The 21,263-nt window shown below is 46.6% G+C and overlaps 1 protein-coding gene across 8 annotated transcripts in view; it reads right to left on the bottom strand.

Moving 5' to 3' along the window:
* Positions 1-1,859: 1,859 nt before the first annotated feature.
* The window catches only part of adgrl2a (adhesion G protein-coupled receptor L2a), an 807,643-nt gene continuing 788,239 nt past the window's right edge, over positions 1,860-21,263 (bottom strand). For 7 of the 8 annotated variants that reach the window (XM_060830637.1, XM_060830636.1, XM_060830635.1 and 4 more), the window contains one exon: positions 1,860-3,760. In XM_060830637.1, the coding sequence (XP_060686620.1) occupies positions 2,964-3,760 (797 nt within the window). In that variant the 3' untranslated portion in view covers positions 1,860-2,963. The remainder of the gene's footprint in view (positions 3,761-21,263) is intronic. The other variant, XM_060830643.1, reaches the window with a different exon arrangement.

Raw genomic sequence — 21,263 nt, 5'->3', positions numbered from 1 at the left:
CCAGGGGGAAGAACCAGTTACAGTATAGAGGGCTGATGTAGGCTGCAGCGGGACATTGACAGGGTGCAGAGATGGGCTGAGAGGTGGCAGATGGAGTTCAACCTGGATAAATGTGAGGTGATGCATTTTGGAAGGTTGAATTTGAAAGCTGAGTACAGGATTAAGGATAGGATTCTTGGCAGTGTGGAGGAGCAGTGGGATCTTGGTGTGCAGGTACATAGGTCCCTTAAAATGGCCACCCAAGTGGACAGGGTTGTTAAGAAAGCATATGGTGTTTTGGCTTTCATTAACAGGGGGATTGCAGCTCTACAAAACTTTGGTTAGACCACACTTGGAATACTGCATCCAGTTCTGGTCGCCCTATTATAGGAAGGATGTGGATGCTTTGGAGAGGGTTCAGAGGAGGTTTACCAGGATGCTGCCTGGACTGGAGGGCTTATCTTATGAAGAGAGGTTGACTGAGCTCAGACTTTTTTCATTGGAGAAAAGGAGGAGGAGAGGGGACCTAATTGAGGTATACAAGATAATAAAAGGCCTAGATAGAGTCGATAGCCAGAGACTATTTGCCAAGGCAGAAATGGCTAACATGAGGGGCCATAGTTTTAAGCTGGTTAGAGGAAAGTATAGAGGGGGTGTTAGAGGCGGGTTCTTTACACAGAGAGTTGTGAGAGCATGGAATGCATTGCCAGCAGCAGTTGAGGAAGCAAGGTCATTGGGGACATTTAAGAGACTACTGGACATGCATATGGTCACAGAAATTTGAGAGTGCATACATGAGGATCAATGGTCGGCACAACATCATGGGCTAAAGGGCCTGTACTGTGCTGTACTGTTCTATGTTCTAACCAGTAAATGACCCCACCCCCTTTTTGAAGTAGACAAACCTGAGCAGTAATTTTTTAAGCTTGGATAGGAATTGGGCCTTGTTGGCAGGAGCAGCCTTTGATGGCCATCCCACATTTGCTTTGGAGCGACTGGCTCTGCGAGTCACTTCAGAGGGCAGTTAAGAGTCAAGCCTATTGCTGTGAATCCTGAATGCGGATGTCACATGACACCAGGTTATAGTCCAACAGGTTTATTTGAAATTACAAGCTTTTGGTGTGGTCAGGTTTGAAAGCGTGCAATTTCAAACAAACCTGTTGGACTATAACCTGGTGTTGTGTGACTTCTGACTTTGTCCACCCTAACATCTTCACATAGAATTTCGGCTAGACCTGAACAATAAATCTCCCTTCTGAGAGATTTTTTTATCCATTGTTTCAATTCCAGAGTTGATCAATTGAATTCAAATTTCACCCTTTCGTATGGGTGGGATTGGAACCCCTGCCCCAGCTTGGGAATGGTCTAGCCCAGCAACAGTACCACTGTGCTGCCACATCTTGTACATCATTCACTGGTTTTTCCTTCCTTGACATCCAATCGTATCAACATAACAGCAGGCAAAGAGAAAAAAAGCCTTTATCGATTCAATTATTTGCAAAATTCTCACATTTATTTACTGTCAAAGAAGTGTTAAACTTTACATCAGGTATTAGGCGGGTGGGGAATCTCATTATTAATAGGAAATACACAAAAAGAAATCATATCCTGGAGTAAATTTCTATCGGGACCGTAAAAACCCTGAATTGCAGGCAATGAGAAATAAATAAAGTCTCGGGGGCCATGACATGAACTCTGGCCACGCTCATCGCCCAGGGATTCGGCCTGCTTTTCTGATTGGCTGGACCAGATTGACTTGACAAGACTTTCTCAAAAAAAAGTGCCAATTCATTGCCCCCCCCCCAACCCCTCCCAGAAAAAAAACTCTGCATCTACCAACTCCCCCCCCACCCACCCCCAACCACCCCCCCCACCCCCCCTCACCCCATCAAGTATATTACAGTCAAAATAAATGGAGATTGATTTAATGATGCTCATCAGACTTGGCACAACTGGTTTGAATGACTCAGCGAAGATCGAAAGGGGCTTAACTCATCTGGGCCAAAGAACAAAACCACTAGAGGTGGCAAATTCAGGGAAACAGGAAGAGAGGCTTTCCCTTAAAACCAAGAAGGGTGGAGCTCAAAAGAGGAAAAGGGGGAATGCTTCTGGCTGGCTCTGCACGGAGGACAAGTTGCAAACGAAAGAAGAGAAACACATTTCATCATCCAGTGCAGTCCGGGAGTCTCTCACAATATTTTCATCCAACTGTTTAAAATTCTCAGGTCTGACAATGTATTTGATTTATTTTACAATAGCAATACAACAAAATATATATTTTCTTTAGCCTTTTCTCAGTGAGAACAGAGAAGCTGTACAGCTGAGTAATGAACGTGATGTGTAAGGCCTGTGGCTGGGCTGCTATTGGCTGGACGGGAGGGGTGTCTCCATTCACCAATCAGCGAGGAGACGACCGGCCCTTTAAGGAAAGCGGCCAATGAAGCACAGTTCATCTCTGCGTTCGACAAAGCCTCTCTTGTGAAGGGGGGAACAATTAAGGTACTACACACAACTATTGCAAGGTCTTCCCATCGTTGGCTGGCTCCCTGACCCACTGGATTGGGTAGGAAGTGGAGGGCTTGAGGAATGCAAGGTGCAACTCTATATATATATTTATATTTATATATACACACGCACACACACTCACACACACACACACAACTGTGTTCAAAAACAGCTGCACTGGAATAGCCAGAAGTTCTCCCAAGGCATCGGCACAAAGACACAGAAGACCCCAGGTGACTTTTATGGTTCAGTTTGCAAAAGAACAAGACAGTTTCTGTGTCGCCACAGTCCGTTCCCTGTGTCACGTCAGAGTTGCAGGAGCCAGCTGTTTTTTTAAAATTTTGTTCCTGTACAATGTAAAAAGCACCACAGGTGGCTGGACTGTCCGTTTGGGTACGTACGAGGGGTGGCACCTATTAGACGTCCTTATCTCAGTGTGTTTGTTTTAGAGTTGAGTTTTTGTTTTTAGTGATTGCGTTTCAAAGGCTTGTTATCAGTTGCATCTGTCCTTCCCTCACATCCCCTTCTGGGATCGCTTCTTCCTTGTTAATGGGGATAATATATCCGTCACTGTTGCCCCTGCTGATTTGATAATATGTCTGAAGTTGGTTCCCAGCACCGAGATTGGGCATACTTTTGTAGTAAAGGTCCTCATTCTCACTCCTCTTGGAGGGCGACAGATCTTCCTCTGGTTCAGGGCTGCTCTGTGGATATGGGGAGTCCCTCAGGTTCGGCATGCTCGTGTACAGGGAGTCTCTGTTGGGCGACTGCACCGAGTCCTGGGCCTTGGCGGAAAGCTCAGCCGCCTGGGCCTCGGCTTCAGGCTCGGCCCGCTTCTGCTGGTGGTAGAGGAGGGAGTGGGTGCGCTGAGGGATCAGCGGAGCCTCCAGTTCGGGCTGCCGAGCCTGGCCGGGCCGGTCTCCGCGCGCCAGGGTCGAAGCGTCGGCCACGATGGCGTCGTCCTCGCTGCTGCTGCTGTTGTTGTTGGCGACGGTGGCCATCTTGGCAGGCAGGCCTCGGTCGGCGGCGGCCATCTTGGCGGGCAGGTTGCGCTCGAGGTTCGGCGCCTTGTGGCTGCCCCGGAGATTGTTGTGTACCAGCTCGGAGATGATCATCTTCTCGAAGGCCGTGTCGCCCAGGCTCAAGCCGCAGTCCAACGCCTGCACACTGTCATTGGAGAAATCCCCGTTCCGAATCGAGTAGCTGTTGTTGAAGTTCCCGTTAAGTGGTAGAGTATCCATCGCGCTGTTGTCCCTCCCGTTGTTCAGTGAATGACCTGCAACAAGAGAAAAAAACGCATGACAGAGTTAGTGTCCTTGTCAATCCCTTCTGACCAACCTTTCAAACCCGAAGGAAAGAATAACCAAATTTTTTGTTAATGCAGTTCAGGACAAAGCAGCAATTTTGAGCATTTAAGGATAAGTGAAGCTGAGAATTAACCCCACCCTGTTCAGCCCAAAATAACCGAACCTCACTGAGGAAGAGAAATACAACACCATCACTTTGCCTGTAATACTTAAGAGTGTGTGGGGCTCAGCAAAATGGATTTGTTTTGTCCTGAAATACATTACAGCTGACCTGGGTCAGGAGAGGAGGAGCGAGATAAACACACAACCTTCATGAAACAAGTGCAAATAAACAGAACTAAATAATATCAACACAGCAACAGCAAGCAAGACTAACGTTACGAAGCCTTTTCAGCGTGGAACATCGTGTTGCAAAGCGAGGTAAGTGAGGGTGGGGTGGGGTGGGGGGTGGAGAAACAGACTAAGCACAAAGTCAGCAGAACAAACACCAAACAGTCAACCTTCTAGAATGACAAGCACCATCTGAAAAACGCTACAGACATCAGCTGGATTGGCTCACATGGGGCATTTCACATCGAGTCTGTCTGCTCAAGCTAGTCAGTGTAAGGGTAGCTGACATACAAAAGAAAGTGAAGTGATCACTGCAGCATGGAGAAAGAGCACACAAACATCTCGAAAGAGAGAGAGAGAAAGAGAGAGAGGGGGAGAGAGAGAGAGACAGAGAGCGCGAGAGAGAAAAGAAACCAGCCAAATGCAATTGCAGGCCTTCCCGTTTAGAATCAAATGCTGGAAATCTGAAATAAAATCAGAAGTGGCTGGAGAAACTCAGCAGGTCTGGAGAGAGAAAGCAGAGATAACGATTTGGGTCTGTGACCCTTCTTCAGAACCCTGTTCCTGAAATGTTGACTCTCTCCCCACGGATGCTGCCAGACCTGCCCAAGATTCCCCAGGACTTACTGAATCCCTACAGTGTGGAAACAGGCCATTCGGCCCAACAGGGCACTGACCCTCCGAAGAGTAACCCACCTAGATCCATTCCCTATTACTCCACATTTACCCCAGACTAATGCACACCTAACCTACACATCCCTGAACACTCTGGGCAATTTAGCATGGTTAATTCACCTAACCTACACATCTTTGGACTGTGGGAGGAAACCCACACAGACACGGGGGAGAATGTGCAAACTCCAGTGGCTGGAATCGAACTTGGGTCCTTGGTGTTGTGAGGCAGCCGTGCTAACCACTGAGCCACCTTCCTGGTTTTGTTTGGGGTCTTCTTTTTCTGGTTTCAGCTTCTCATCCCCAATGCTCAGTTTTCTTGTGAGGGACAGGCAGTTCCCACCCATCATTATCCCCCCTTCTGTCCACGCCCCTCCTCCCCCTGCACCCACCCTTGAGAGAGTAGGAGGTCTTCAATCATAGTGACAAGGCTGATAGGGGTCAGGAAGGAGGTGACACTACTCATGGGGCTGGGGCCTGGCTTTTGTAAGACAATGTCCTTCAAGAGACATTGGTGAGACAGGCCGCTTACTTGCGGAACGCTTCAGAGAACACCTCCGGGCTGCCCGGACCAACCAACCCAATCACCCCGTGGCTCAACACTTTAACTCTCCCTCCCACTCCACCAAGGACATGCAGGTCCTTGGACTCCTCCACCGGCAGAACACAACTACATGACGGCTGGAGGAGGAGCGCCTCATCTTCCGCCTGGGAACCCTCCAACCACAAGGGATGAATTCAGATTTCTCCAGTTTCCTCATTTCCCCTCCCCCCAGCTTGTCTCAGTCGGTTCCCTCAACTCAGCACCGCCCTCCTAACCTGCAATCCTCTTCCTGACCTCTCCGCCCCCACCCCACTGCAGCCTATCACCCTCACCTTGACCTCCTTCCACCTATCCCTCCTCCATCGCCCCTCCCCCTAGTCCCTCCTCCCTACCTTTTATCTCAGCCTGCTTGGCTCTCTCTCTCTTATTCCTGATGAAGGGCTTATGCTCGAAACGTCGAATTCTCTATTCCTGAGATGCTGCCTAACCTGCTGTGCTTTGACCAGCAACACATTTGCAGCTGTGATCTCCAGCATCTGCAGACCTCATTTTTTACTCAATGTCCTTCAAGAGCCCTCTCCCAGTGGATAACTGAAGATATTTTCCAAACCAAGCACCGAAAGCACTGGAGAAACTCAGCAGATCTGGAGTGTTTGTGGGAAGAGAAACAGAGTGAATGTTTCAATGCTTCATCACAACTGACGTGTTCCCCTGGGCAGGCTGCAGAAAATGGAAGAGGAACTGTGTGTCGGGAAGGTAAGGGAGATGCTGGTTATCCCCAGGAATAAAGGCAAAATCCTGCAGAAGCTGGAAATCCAAAACAAACACAGAGAACGAGACAGCAACTCAGCAGGTCTGGGGTCTGGCTGTGCCTCAGCACTGACATTCTTCAGAACTGGTCCTGAAGGTGATTCATACCAGATTCAAAATGGTAACTGTCTTCTTCTGCCTCCACAGACGCTGCCGGACCTGCTGAGTTTCTCCAGCAATATCTGTGCTTGTTCACAATAGCTATAAGCAGGTGTGTATGTTTGCTTGTGTTTATATGTGTGAGAATGAGGGAGTGCGTGTGTGTGTCAGTGTGTGTGAGAGCTTGTATGTGTGTGAGGGTATGAGTGAGTGAATGAGAGCATGTGTTTGAGTGTGTGAGTGAGAATGCGTGTTTGAGTGAGTACATGTGAGTGAGCGACTAAGTACGTGTGATTGAGTGGGTGTGAGAGTGTGTTTGAATTTGTGTGTGCAAATCAGTGCGTGCCTGTCTGCATGCATATCCGTGTGTGATCGAATGAGTGTGAGAGCAGTTGAGTGTGTCAGAGTATGTGTGCACAGGAGCAACCTCATCCATTTGCAGGATGTTGGAAACAATAATGAGAGAGCATTATACTATTTTCCAGCATAAGAAATCCTCCAGGCCCAGCACAGACATGTAAAACAGCCAGCATGTGATTGGAACACAAAAGCAGACATGTACGGAAGGGTGGGGAAGACGATGAGCGCATTTATGAACACAGCATGCCTTGGAAAGTGTGATGTGTATTTTCCTTCACTGTCTGGAATGATGCTAAATGTGAGTGTGGAGTGTGACTGGCTGAGAGTGATCGCGGAAAGGTTATGTAGAGACTCTGAAGGAGAACAGCCTTGGCTGGAACAGCTGCACTAGACTCCAGAGCCCTGGTGCTGACACTGGCTGATTGCAGAAGGAGTTAGGAGGCGAGGGTGTGAGGTGACCTCCTGGGCAGAGATGCGCAGTAGGCAGTTTTAGTGACTCTGGATCCAACAAGTGCCCGGTCCCCAGGGGAATTCACGGCGCTGGTTTGATTGACCTTCGTAGATTTTGCTGAAGAGATCACTCCTTCCTCCTCACTCCACCCCCTCTCCTTTCCCATCTGCTCCCCCCTCCCAAAACCCCTTTCCTCTCCAGTGAACATCCTGCATGTTGCTGACATCGACTGCCCCTTTGTGTACCTCGGAGACAGGGGCCAGCTGTCGACTCGAGCACGGACACTGAGTGAGTGCTGGGGAGGGGGACTCAAAAAGCCTGATACCTCCTCTCATCAAAAGTACCACGCCCTGTGGACCTGCTCGACATTGAGAGCAGGAAACTTTGCCGAATCTGCCTTCCCCAAACCCCAAAGAGCAGAGCGGAAAAGGAAGACAATTCCCAGAAGTAGGAAAAGCAGTAAAAGCTGTGTTTCAGACAAACTTGGAGGACCAGCCCATTCATTTCCAGTACTGCCACCTTTATTTGCAGCCCATTCTGTTTTATCCTCTTCTGATAAATCTCTGCTGGGGGGGTCTTGCTGGCCCTCACAACCTCACTGTTCAGGACAGGCCTGAAAATCTGAATGCTACTTTTTAACTGTAACAACGAATGTGGGACCCTGCAAAAACTAAATTTGCTCTGAGAGTATTGTAGTTGCTGTTTACGTTCATCATACCTGTCCTATCAGCACCAGTTCACCCAATTAACAGCCAGAGAATCACAGAGAATCTTTTGCCACTGAGTCTATTCCTCAGCCTTCAGTTACATTTTCATCTCATTTCAAATAAAGAAAGAGTAAAGTAAAATTAAACAAGCATGCTGGAAGTTTTTTTTACATTTGATAGGCAAAGTTAAGTTTGACTCCCATACTTGTGTCTCTGTAGGTCACTAGAGGGAAGCATAAGGAAAGAGCAAAAGACAAGGTATGAAAAAAAAGCAAGCTCGGGTTAGATTCAACATACCACCTTTAACAACATGCAAGCTTTTGATCCTTCCTCTCTTTGCAAGGGCTCCTCGCGCTATAACTCCTTTGTTTGAGATCAGGTAGCAATCCCTTAGCTTTCCTGAGGTGAGCCCTCAGGGCAGTGAAGGGTCAAGTGGCTAGTTTGGTTCACAAGCTAACGCAGAAGTGATTGAGTGAAGAGAGGATTGCTCCATTGGTCACTTGTAAGAACATCGTCAAGGTCTGGCACCTTGCTCTTCCTTTACGGTGGTGCCTTGAACCACCATTTACTTTGGCACTTGGACAATACCCCCAGTCAGTCCTACACGCTCTCGATCACCCCCTTCCCCACCCTCTGGTCTCCCCCGATACAGACGGTTTTCCCACTCTCCGAGGAGAGGTGGGAGCTGCACCCGACACCGTCTCCCAATACACCCTCACACACCCCACCCCCGGCCTGTATTCCCATGGGAAGTGGGGTCTTTGGTAAAAGTGAAGAACTCTCTCACATTCACTGCAAAATACTCTACTCTCCCCTCTTTCAGTGAGACACGGTGCCATAGCCTCTGAATCTAGCTCATTCAGAATGAACTGGTGACAGAATGATGCATTGGTGGCAGGTGGAGGGGTTGACTAGCTCTTTCCCAAGGTCTTCAGCGAATTATCTCTCTCAGAAGGGAGGCGGTGAGGGTGGGCATGTAGAGGGTGTTGCTGAGTGGATGAGAGTTTGGGAGATGAGGAGATCCTGGGTGGCAATGAGTAGGAATGGGAGATGCAGTGGGGTGGGTGAGTGAATCAAGTGTGCAGGTCAGGAGGGCGAGTTGTGGTGCACTGGTAGGAATGGCGAGAGAGAGGTGGGTTGCTTGCATTGAATACCCTGCAGTCCACAAAGTGCCAAAGATCTGATAAGGATGGGCTCTGCTGAAAAGCCCTTTGTCCTTGCCAGGGTAATTCTGACTACAGGCCCACTCTAACAACAGCCATCCGATAGACACACCTGACACAGCCATGGTAACAATGGTTTCACAAGAGATAAGGAAGCACACCTGGTGAGCTAAACACGTCAGCTGATGGGGAATTAAAGACAACAGTTTCCGCAAGCAAGGTGTTATAAGGGTTGTTAGTGCCATGGGGTCGCAGAAGAGGATTTGTTAGTAGGTAATTGCCCGTCATCCCTGAAGCAACAAGACAAAGAGAAATACATCAGTTTGTTTTTGTTTCTGTTCAACACACACATACACACACACAAAACAATCTATCTCTATCTCTCTCTCTCTCTCTCTCTCTCTCTCACTCACACACACACAAAAACAATCCATCTCTCTCTCTCTCTCACACAAAAAAACAATCTATCTCTCTCTCTCTCTCTCACACACACACACAAAACAATCCATCTCTCTCTCTCTCTCACACACAAAAAAACAATCTATCTCTCTCTCTCTCTCTCTCACACACACACACACACACACAGAAAAACAATCTATCTCTCAATCTTTCTCTCTCTCACACACACACAACAATCTATCTCTCACTTTCACACACACACACACACACACACAAACCCCTTAACAATGGAAATGATGCATCTTTTAAAAGCCCGCCTGAGGAGGCCTGCCCGTTTCTGATGTAAAATTGTGACTCATTGTATCATTGCTCATGTGAAAATCATTTTAAAAAATGGCCCCACAAAATGGGCAATAATTATCATTCCTTTCCTTTGTTTTGAACATCAAGGTGGCTGACAGCCTGGTGTGGCATTGTCAATTCCATACACTTCAGGGAACATCATCATGCTGGGAAAATAGGACTTTGTGTTGCTTTGAATCACCACAAGGTTCCCAAAGTGGAAAGGCCTGAGATCTTCATGCAATGATGATAACAAGGTCAGCCGGGTGGACCTCATAGAATATGAGTTCCTTGACTAAGGCTGTTAACCTGGGAGGAGAAAGTGAGGTCTGCAGATGCTGGAGATTAGAGCTGAAAATGTGTTGCTGGAAAAACGCAGCAGGTCAGGCAGCATCCAAGGAACAGGAAATTCGACGTGTTGGGCATAAGCCCTTCCTGATGAAGGGCTTATGCCCGAAACGTCGAATTTCCTGTTCCTTGGATGCTGCCTGACCTGCTGCGCTTTTCCAGCAACACATTTTCAGCTGTTAACCTGGTCCAATCAGGGAGCCCTGGCTGACAGATAGAAAGGGTGAGTTTTAGAGATACTGACACTCTGGCAGCAGACTCTGACTGAGGCAGGACTGAAGTCAAGGACCATTTGTGTGTAAATAAAGGGTGACTTGGTGAGGGGATACCAGCCTCTGTGGAGCCATCTCAGTTCGGGGGGGTGTTTGACATCCTGATGTTTGGTGGTTGGGAATCTAAAATTAAAATTGCTTACAAAGCAAAATATTCATTTATAGAATATGGAAATGGTGGCAAAAAGGGATTGAAAAGAAACATTGATATCTTTTTAAAAAATTAACAGCATGTTTTCTGGCTTGACATTAGTTTTCAGAATGACTGTCTCCGCATTCACTAATAATTTTTGGTGCCCATCATCCATGTGTCCTGTTGTGGTGACAGGGAATACTTCAGGCGACCCTGCTGTTGTCCACCATATCCCCAACCCCCTCCATTTACTCAGTCTCTCTCTCTCTCTCTCCCTCAACAGCTCAGTGAGTTTATCCAGTGAGTAGCTGACCCAAGTAGGGTGACAGCATCACAAGTTTGATTCCTTGCCTGCTCTCAGCTGGTTACCAACAACAACTACTGCAGCAGCAGCCTGCATTTATCTTGTGCACGTAACATCCCCAAATGTTTAACAGGCTACAGACAGGAACCTCTCCTCACCAAGAGTGAGGGAATAAAACAAAATGGGAAAGGAATTGGAAATGGGCACGCCCCCAACTCCTGATCTCTGACCTTCTACAGGTGTCATTGGGCCCAGTCCACCTCCATGTCATTCACTTCCCCAGATTCAGATGTCACACGACACCAGGCTATAGTTCAGCAGGTTTATTTGAAATCAAAAGCTTTGGATCACCTGCACACTTCTCTTGGCGAAGGAGCAGGGCTCTGAAAGCTTGTGATTTCAAATAAACCTGGTGGACTACAACCTGGTGTAGTGTGAATTCTAACTTTGTCCACCCCAGTCCAACACTGGCACTACCCCATCCCAGCTTGGCTGTGTACGGGCTGTGCAGACATTAGGAACATGTAATGACAAACCTGATTAGATTACTTACAGTGTGGAAACAGGCCCTTCGGCCCAACAAGTCCACACCGACCCGCAACCCACCCAGACCCATTCCCCTACACTTACCCCTTCACCTCACACTATGGGCAATTTAGCATGGCCAATTCACCTAACCTGCACATTTCTGGACTGTGGGAGGAAACCGGAGCACCCGGAGGAAACCCACTCAGACACGGGGAGAATGTGCAAAATCCACACAGTCAGTCGCCCAAGGCGGGAATTGAACCCGGGTTTCTGGCACTGTGAGGCAGCAGTGCTAACCACTGTGCCACCTTGCCTCACTGCGCCTGGCCTGTGACTGCAAGCAGCAAGGGCGGATTCAACCAACAAACCGCACCCCCCCTCCCCGCCCCAAAACTAGAGATTGGCTAACACAATCTATCTGCTACCCCCACAATCTCATCATTTGCCCCTCACCCCAACTGCTGCCCCATTTCAAAATCGTTGGCTGCACTATTGCTGATACACGGTGTGTTAAAAGATCTGTTTTTTCTGTTCGCTCTTGTTCTACTTAATTCTATCTGGTGCTCATTTTAACTTAAAATCAACAGCACCAAGGTATTAAATTTCCAAAGTTTATAATGCTGGGGAAACCCAGTTGTTAACTTGACATCTACTTATGTTTTAGAGTCTTCGAGCATGGAAACACACCCTTTGGTCCAACCCGTCCATGCCGACCAGATATCCCAACCCAATCTAGTCCCACCTGCCAGCACCCGGTCCAAATCTCTCCAAACCCTTCCTATTCATATACCCACCCAAATGCCTCTTAAATGTACCAATTGTACCAGTCTCCACCATTTCCTCTGGCAGCTCATCTCATACACGGACCACCCTCTGAGTGAAAACGTTGTCCCTTAGGTCTCTTTTATATCTTTCCCCTCTCACCCCAGTCCTATGCCCTCTAGTTCTGGACTCCCCAAACCCAGGGAAAAGACTTTGTCTATTTATCCTATCCATGTCCCGCATGATTTTATAAACCTCTATAAGTTCACCCCACAGCCTCCGATGCTCCAGGGAAAACAGCCTCAGCCTGTTCAGCCTCTCCCTATAGCTCAGATCCTCCAACCCTGGCAACATCCTTGTAAATCTTTTCTGAACCCTTTCAAATTCTACAACATCTTTCCAATAGGAAGGAGACCAAAATTGCACGCAATATTCCAACAGTGGTCTAACCAATGTCCTGTACAGCTGCAACATGACCTCCCAACTCCTGTACTCAATACTCTGACCAATAAAGGAAAGCATACCAAATGCCTTCTTTATTATCCTATCTACCTGCGACTCCACTTTCAAGGAGCTATGAACCTGCACTCCAAGGTCTCTTTGTTCAGCAACACTCCCTCGGATCTTACCATTAAGTGTATAAGTCCTGCTAAGATTTGCCAAAACTGGTCTCGTTTTACATCAATTATCAAAAAACGTTCTCTCAAAATTCATTTACGGTGTGAACTGCCCATCCCTCTTTGCCCAGAGGGCAGCTAAGAGTCAACAGTGGGTCTGGAGGCACATGGAGGCCAGACCAGGTAAGGAAGGCAGATTTCCTTCTCTAGAGGACATGAGTGAACCAGATGGGTCTTTCCTGACAATGCTTGAGAAGTGTGTGCTGACCAGTTAACCAGTGCATTGGTGGAGACAGTTCCACAGTGAATGTACCGGTTTGATGACAACTGACAGCTGCCAAACTTTGCTTCAATTAACATCAGGCAGGTTGTCCGCCTTCAGTCAAGGAATTGCCATGAGAAATGAAACAAATAGCTGCCTCTTATCTTGTTCAGTTAAATTATTGTGTAGAGTGTGTGTGTACATTTTTTTTTCTCAGAGAAAGTGAGAATTGCGGATGGTGGAGATTAGAATCCAAGAGTGTGGTGCTGGAAAAGCACAGCAGATCAGGCAGTATCTCAGGAGCAGGAGAGTCGACATTTTGGGCATAAATGTTCCAGTCCTGATGAAGGGCTGATGCCATAAATGTCAATTCTCCTGCTCCTCAGATGCTGCCTGACATGTTGTGTTTTTCCAGCACCCCACTCTTTGACTGTGAGTGTTTTTTTTTCATCTGGAAAGGTTAGTAACTGATGAAGTAATTTGTCTAGCTCCCAGGGTATGTAAGTGCACCACAATTCAAACTCAATGGACAATCTTAAATTTGGGGTCAGCATAATTCTCGAAACACTCAGAGTTATTCAGCAAATACTGGCCAATCTCAGACTCAGAACTCGCGTTGGACACTGTGCTTAGAGGTTTGTAAAACAATCCAGCAGCTTGTTGTGTGTTCGGTCGAATGTAGTCCCAAAATGTAAATGATTTATTTGTTGTACTTGGAATCCATTGTTGCATGTAAGAATTTCATTACTTATTAGGACCATAAACCCAATAACAGAAGTAGGTCATTCAGCCCATTGAATCTGTTCACCATTCAATGAGATCATGGCTAATCTGCTAATCCTCATCCCACTTTTCTGCCTTTTCCCCATAACCTTTGATTCCCTTAACTGATTAAACATCTGTTTCTCTCAGCTCTGGACATTCTGAAAGTCCCTGCCTCAACAGTCCTCTGGAGTAACTAATTCCACAGTTTCACTGACTGCTGCGAGAACTAATTCCTCCTCATCTCTGTCCTATATATGTGACCCATTATGATGAAATTATAGCCTCTGATCCTAGACTCTTCCATAAGGGCAAACAACTTTCCATCTTCTGCTCAAATTTACCTTTGAAATGGAGCATGAAGCAAACCACCTTCCCCTGAAGTCTTCATTGAAAAATCAGTGAACACAATGGAGTGGTGGGAGGAGAGGGAGTCTCTACTGCTGTCTATTGCAAACTGACTTGCCCTGGTTAGTATACACCCTGGTATATGAACAGTCCCACACGCAATGATTGGCCTTATCAATAATCTTGATCAAGAAGGATTCAGCCATTTTGGTCACCGTGATTGCTTGGTACACCGAAATTGGGAACATCAAAGCCATGCAGTGGGGTAATAGTGACACAGATCAGATCATTTTCACTGGGTAACATGTCACCTCACAACTGGGTTAAGTCACAGAATTCCTACAGTGCAGAAAAAAGCCATTTGGCCCATTAAGCCTGCACTGACCCTCCAGAGAGCATTGCACCCAAACCCAGTCTCAGTCTCCAATCCAACCCTGCAAACCCCCACATTTCCCATGGCTAACACACCTAACCTGCACATCCCTAGACACTATGGGCGATTTCCCATGGCCAATCCATCTAACCTGCACATCTTTGGACAGTGAGAGGAAACCAGAGCACGCAATGGAAACCCATGCAGACACAGGGAGAATGTGCAAACTCCACACAGACAGTCGCCCGAGGCTGGAATTGAATCTGGATCCATAGCACTGTTAGGCAGCAGCCCCACTCTGCTAGACCTGGTGTCATGTGACTTTTGACTTTGCCACCTGTTTGCATCTCCACACCTTGAGTACACCCAATGACCTAACCTCAACAGCCTTCTGCAGTAAAGAATTCCACTGATTCACCACATCTGAGAGAAGACATTCCTCCTCATCTCCATTATATTTTTTCTTTGCACATTTCTCCAATTCCCTTCTGGAAGTCATGGTTGAACCTGCGTCCACCACATTCTCAAGCACTATATTCCAGATCCTAACCAATCACTGCATAACAATGTATTTCCCTCTCTAGGGGGCCTTGGGTCACTTCAACACTGGTGTCCTCTGCACCTCCACCCTCTGACAAATCAAACAGTTAGTTTATTGTTCTCTGTCTATTCCATCAAGACCTTTCAGGAATATTTCTGTCAAATCACCTTTGCTTCTCCAAGGGAACAATTTCAGTTTCTCGACACTTATTTCAACAATTGCTTGGCACTTAATTGTCAGTTATTATCTAACTGGTACATTCGCCATGGCAACAGCTACATGAATCAGAGTCCACATATCTGAAGTCTCTCATCCCTGGAACATGTGCCCTGGCAAAACAGCAGTCAGAGTGGGCTATTCACCTCCCTAGTAACGAGTTTAATTCAGCCTTAGCTAACGTTCCACATTGGGTCAGTGATTGACCAGAGGAACTCCTGCATGACTCAGGGACTGTAATTCGGAGAAAGTGAGGTCTGCAGATGCTGGAATGTTAAGACTGGAAAACGCTACTGCAGAGTACAGTTAGTGGAAAGGTTATTTTAGGGAAGTCATCATCCAGCATCTAAATACAGATATATGGAAAATCGGAACAGGTAAGGGCTATTTAAGCCTGCTTCATCGTTCAATATGATTGCACCTTATCACTCGACTCAATCCCCTGATCCGGCTTTCGCCCCATACACTTTGAACTCTTTAGCCTGATGGAGTAGTGATCAGACAATGGCCTAGTGGTACTTTGCTAGATCTATTAATCTGGAGACCCAGCTAATGTTCTGGGGATTTGGGTTCAAATCCCACCCTGGCAGATGGTAGAATCTGAATTCAATACAGATTCTAGAATTAAGGGCCTAATGATAACTATGAAACCATTGCCAATTGTTGGGAAAAATCCAACGGAATTCATTAGTGCCCTTTAGGGAAGGAAATCTTTCATCCTTACCCAGTCTGGCCTATACATGACTCCAGGCCCATAGCAATGTGTTTGACGCTTAACTACCCTCTGGGCAATTAGGGATGGGCAATCAATGCTGGCTTTGCCAAGGGCACCTACATCCTGTGAATGAATAGAAAACACTAACTCCAAAATATTCAATGGTTTAGCCTCAACCACTTTCTGTGGCAGAGAATTCCACAGGCTCACAACTCTCCAAATGAAGAAATTTCTCCCCATGTCAATCTTAGATTGTTTCGAGGGATATGGGTCAAATGCAGGCAGGTGGAACCAGTTAGTTTGGGAAGATGGACTGGTTGGACCAAGGTTTCTATCTCCATGCTGTAAGATTCTAAGTGACCCACCATCTATCCTTAGACTCTGACCCCTGGTTTTGGACTCCTTGGTCATTGGGAACATCCTTCTTGTATCTAGCCCTGTTAGAATTTTATAGGTTTTGATGAGAACCCCCTCATTCTTCTAAACACCAGCGAATATAATCCTAACCAATCCAGTTACTCTTTGTTCGTCAGCTCTGCTGTCCCAGGAATCAGTCTGAGAAACCTTCCATAGTCAGAACATCCTTCCTCAGAAAAGGAGACCAAAACGCCAACACAATACCGGTCTTACAAAGTCCCCATATGAGTGTAGCAAGACATCGCTGCTAAATCCTGCCATTATTACCTGGTTTGGCCGAACTGCGACTTCAGACTCAAAGCTATGTGGTTGACCTCTAAACTACCGTCTGAAATGACTCTTGGAAGCTACTCAGTTCATCAAGCGATTAGGGACGGGCAATAATTACTGTCCCCGCGAGTGATGTACACACCCCATGAAAGAATAATGAACAAAAACCACCCTGGTTATTCCCTAAAGTGGCCTAGTAAGGCTCTCAAGCACTACTTGAGGACCAAAAGTCTTGTACACCAAGTCGAATTGTTCACAAAGAATTTTTAAAAAAATGCATAAACAGGAATATTTTCCTCTTATGTGCATTGAAGAAAAAATGCAGCTGTTTTAACAGATCTCTGAGTTATGCACTTTACTGTTACCTTGTCTGTTTCTAAACAGCTGCAATAAGATAATTAAACATTTAAAAGATCACATTTTAATTTAGGACTGAGATAATGAATCACCTGCTAAATATTTCACTTCAAGTGGCTTCAAAGCCTGATAATTCAGTCAGTAAAGAGCTTTTCGATTATGTGAAAACGTCTTCTGTACTCAAATTATTGTCAAGACGTATCAACATGTGAGGATCATCTTATATTTATCTCCAGTCACAGCTGTGTTCAATGTGGACTCTGCTTTTAATCAATTAGCCATCAATGGGAGTATTATCACTATCTAAAACCTAGCCATTTCAACAGGATTGATGAGGGCATTAATGAAATTTTTTGTTATTTGAGTAAAGATTATTCAGTGTTAACTCATTTAATGCATTTTGCAACAAGGGCTTGCAGCTCAGTCCTTTCACCCAGAGATTTCCAATAAATACCAACAACGAGGCGAAAGTTGAAGGAAGGGGGAAGGAAGGGGGAATGTGGAGTGAACATCAAGATTTCAAGGCAGGGGTGAAAGAGGGGGTGACAAACATGAAAGCAGTGTATAGGATGTTGTGAGGCCTCTCCTGGGGTACTGTGTCCAGTTCTGGTCACCCTGTGACAGGAAGGGTATTATCGAGCTAGAGGGGGTTCCGAAAAGATTTACCAGGATGATGCCAAGTATGGAAGGTTTGAGTTATAAGGAGAGGCTGAATAGGCTATGACTTTTTTCACTGGAGCGTAGGAGGTTTAGGGATGATATTATGGAGGTTTATAAAATCGTGAGGGGCATAGATGAGGCGAACAGCAGGTGTCTTTTCCCCAGGGTGGTGGAGTGGGGAGTTTCATACATGTTTCAGGTGAGAGGAGAAAGTATGTGAGAGGCAACGTTTTAAGGCAGAGTGTAATTTGTGTGTGGAATGAACTTGCAGAGGAAGTGGTGGATGTGGGTATAGTTACAAGATTTGGAAGACATTAGTACACGAATAAGAAATGTTTGGAGGGACATGGGCCAAGTGCAAGCAGGTGGGACTGGTTTAGTTTGGGATTATGGTCGGCATGGACGAGTTGGACCAAAGGGTCTGTTTCTGTGCTATATAACTGTATGGCTGGCATTGATTCTGCACTGTTAATAATTTTCAGTGGTCTGGGGGCACTTTGACAGGAGAAGAAGTAAAGGACACGACAATAAAGGAGGAGAAATTGGAAGATTGGTTAGAAGCTTAAACCGATGGCTTGCTTTTAAGGGGGAACTTGTAAAGGTGGGAAGATGGAGGGGTTCAGGGGAAGAAGTTTTGAGATAGGGGACTCAGCTGCCTGGAGGCACATGTGACATTTGCTAACTGTGAGGCAAAGGGATTACACAGGGAGTGCCTGCAACATGGAATGAGGCAATTCAACCTTTCACGTCCATACTGGCTCGCCACAAGAACTATTTGGATGGCCTCATTCCTCTGGCTCTTTCGTGAGGCCCAGAAAAGGTTTCCTTTCAGCTGCTTGTCTGAATCCCTTCTGCATCACACCAGCAGTCAGTGTAATCCATAACCTAACCTCTCGCTGCATAACAACCATGTTCTCACATCAGCTTGTGCTCCTTTCCTTCATCACCTTCAATCGATGACTCTTTGTCTATGTCAGCAGTTTCTCTCCGTCCATTCTGACCAGAACCCTCGGGATTTTAAGCACCTCCATCAACTTTTGCTACTCAAAGGAGAACAGTCCTAGCTTCTCCAGATGATCCCCCATCCCTGGAAACATTCTTCTAAATCTTCTCTCTGCATCCTCTCTCCAAAGCCTTCACCAAATTCCTACTTTGGCCACAGTGCTGCAGTTAAAGCTGAACCCGTATGTTGTACAACTTTAATATAACTTCCTTGATTTTATAATTAATTCCTCCAGTTCGAGAGGGAGAAGAAACATCGACTCCACAACTTCTCCTTCAAGACCCTTCGAGATCTTATAAGTTTCAACCAAGTTACCTCTTAATCTTCCAAACTCCAGCAGTTACAAGCCTAGCTTGTCCTACCCTTCCTCACCCATTCTCGGTACTACTCTCGTAGTCTCTGAATCGTTTCCACTGCACTTACATTCTTCAATAAATAAGGAGATGAAGACTGTACACAGCTGTCTTACAATGCTCAGTAACACTGAACCATAATGGGTGGCTCAGTGGTCAGCACTGCTGCCTTATAGCGCCAGGGACACGGGTTCAATTCCCGCCTTAGGCAACTATCTGTGTGGAGTTTGCACATTCTCCCTGTGTCTGTGTGGGTTTCCTCCCACAGTCCAAAGATGTGCAGGTTAGGTGAATTGGCCATGCTAAATTGCCTGTAGTGTTAGGTGCATTCGGCAGGCGTAAATGTAGGGGAATGGGTCTGGGTGGGTTGCTCTGTGGAGGGTCAGTGTGGACTGTAGGGAATCTAATCTATAAACTCAGTACTTTTCGATTCTGTCCACGACCAACAATAACATTCTGTTTGCTTTCCAAAGGCAGAGATGGTCCAGAGGGTCTCCCCGGTTATCTATTAAGGAGGAAGCCCTGGGCCTTTTGTTTCATGGACACAGTTTTCCCATTACAGCCTTCACGACAGCCAGGCAATCCCACTGTCTGTGCATGGGTGGGTGTGGACAAGGGAGGGCTAGAGGGGGTGGTGTGATGGTGGGTGGGGGAGAAAAGGCCAGAGGAATAAGCATTACCCTCCAGAATGTCTCAGTGCACAAAGAGACCATTCAGCCCAAAATGCCTGCACACGCTCTGTTATCTCCTGCCATATCCCTGCACACCATTACTATCCCCCAAAAAAATCCAATTCCCTCTCAAATGCCTGAGTTGAGCCTGCCTCCACCACATTTCCAGGCATTACACTCCACACTCTAACTACTCACTGAGTGAAAACATTTTCCTCATATCACTCTTGCATCTGCTGCACATCACTTCTAATTCTACACCTCTCATTTGTTTATCTGTTACAAATGGGAACAGTTGCTCCCTCCCTATCTGATCTGTCCAGTCCAGTTCACTTGTGATTTTGAAAATCTTGGGAGTCAAACCTCCTCTCAGCCAATTCTCTCCAGGGACAGCAGTCTCAACCTCTTTAAACCACTGTCTTATTGCAAATTCCTCATAGCTGGAATCATTCTGGTAAATCGCTTCTGCACTCTCTCCAATACATTCGCGTCTTTCCTGTAATGAGTCACCCAGAAGCATATACAATCCTTCAGGTGAGGTCTCACAAGGGTCTTGTTACACGTTCAGCAGCACCCCCTTGCTCTTGTACTCAGTGCCTCTATTAACAAAGCTGAGCACACTGCATGCTTTATTGACTGCTCTTTCCACCCTCAATCATCTGTGCACAAAAAACCCACGATCTAATTCCAAAGCTCATGGAATGAAGTGTTCTCTCTGTGCTTTCACTCCTTACCGTGGGATGCATATTCCTCCTTGCAGTGATGGGGAGGCAATGACCTGGTGGTATTATCGCCAAACTGTTAATCCAGAGATAGGAGAAAGTGAGGACTGCAGATGCTGGAGAGTCAGAGTCGAAAAGGGTGGTGCTGTTCAGGCAGCATCCGAGGAGCAGGAGAGTCGATGTTTCGGGCGTATGCCTTTCCTGATGAGGGGTTTATGTCCGAAATATTGACTCTCGGATGCTGCCTGACCTGCTGTGCGTTTCCAACACCACACATTTTTGACTCTGTGAATCCAAAGGCCCAGGTAATGTCCTGGGGACCCAGGTTAGAATCCTGCCACAGCAGATGGTATAAGTTGAACTCAGTTAAATCTCAAATTAAGAATCTAATGAAGGCCGTGAATCCATTGTTGGAAAAACCCATCTGGTTCAATAATGAACTTTAGGGAAGGAATCTGCCATCCTTGCCCAGTCTGGCCTACACGTAACTCCAAATCCACAACAATGTGGTTGTCTCTTAACTGCCCTCTGGGCAATGAGGCATGAGCAATAAATGCTGATCTAGTCAGTGCCTTCATCCCATGGAGGAATTTAAAAATAATTGAATTTCAGTCATAATCTGTTTTCTGTGCATGAGCCACTCTGACTGCTGAGACTGGTGTGAAAAACTGGGAACTCGTAGGATAATATAGGGTATATGGTACTGAAACAGGCCATTCAGCCCACTGGCCCTACACCAGTGTTTCTGTTCCACTTGAGTGTCCTCCTGTCTTTCCTCATCTCAATCAATAATTACTCTCTATTCCCTCCTTTACTTCGTAGCCCAGCCTCTCCCATCCATGCTCCTTGCTTCAATCCCCCACACTCCCTCCCCAACCCCTGTAGGGGCCAGCTCCGCACTCCCACCAGTCTTTGGGTAAAGACGTCACTTCTCGGAATTCATCTACTCACTCACTCCTCC

Source organism: Hemiscyllium ocellatum, chromosome 9, assembly GCF_020745735.1.
Source record: "Hemiscyllium ocellatum isolate sHemOce1 chromosome 9, sHemOce1.pat.X.cur, whole genome shotgun sequence".
In the NCBI taxonomy this organism is placed as follows: Eukaryota; Metazoa; Chordata; class Chondrichthyes; order Orectolobiformes; family Hemiscylliidae; genus Hemiscyllium; species Hemiscyllium ocellatum.
Note: the sequence above shows the minus strand (reverse complement) of the source record. Positions and strands in the feature narration are given on the sequence as shown.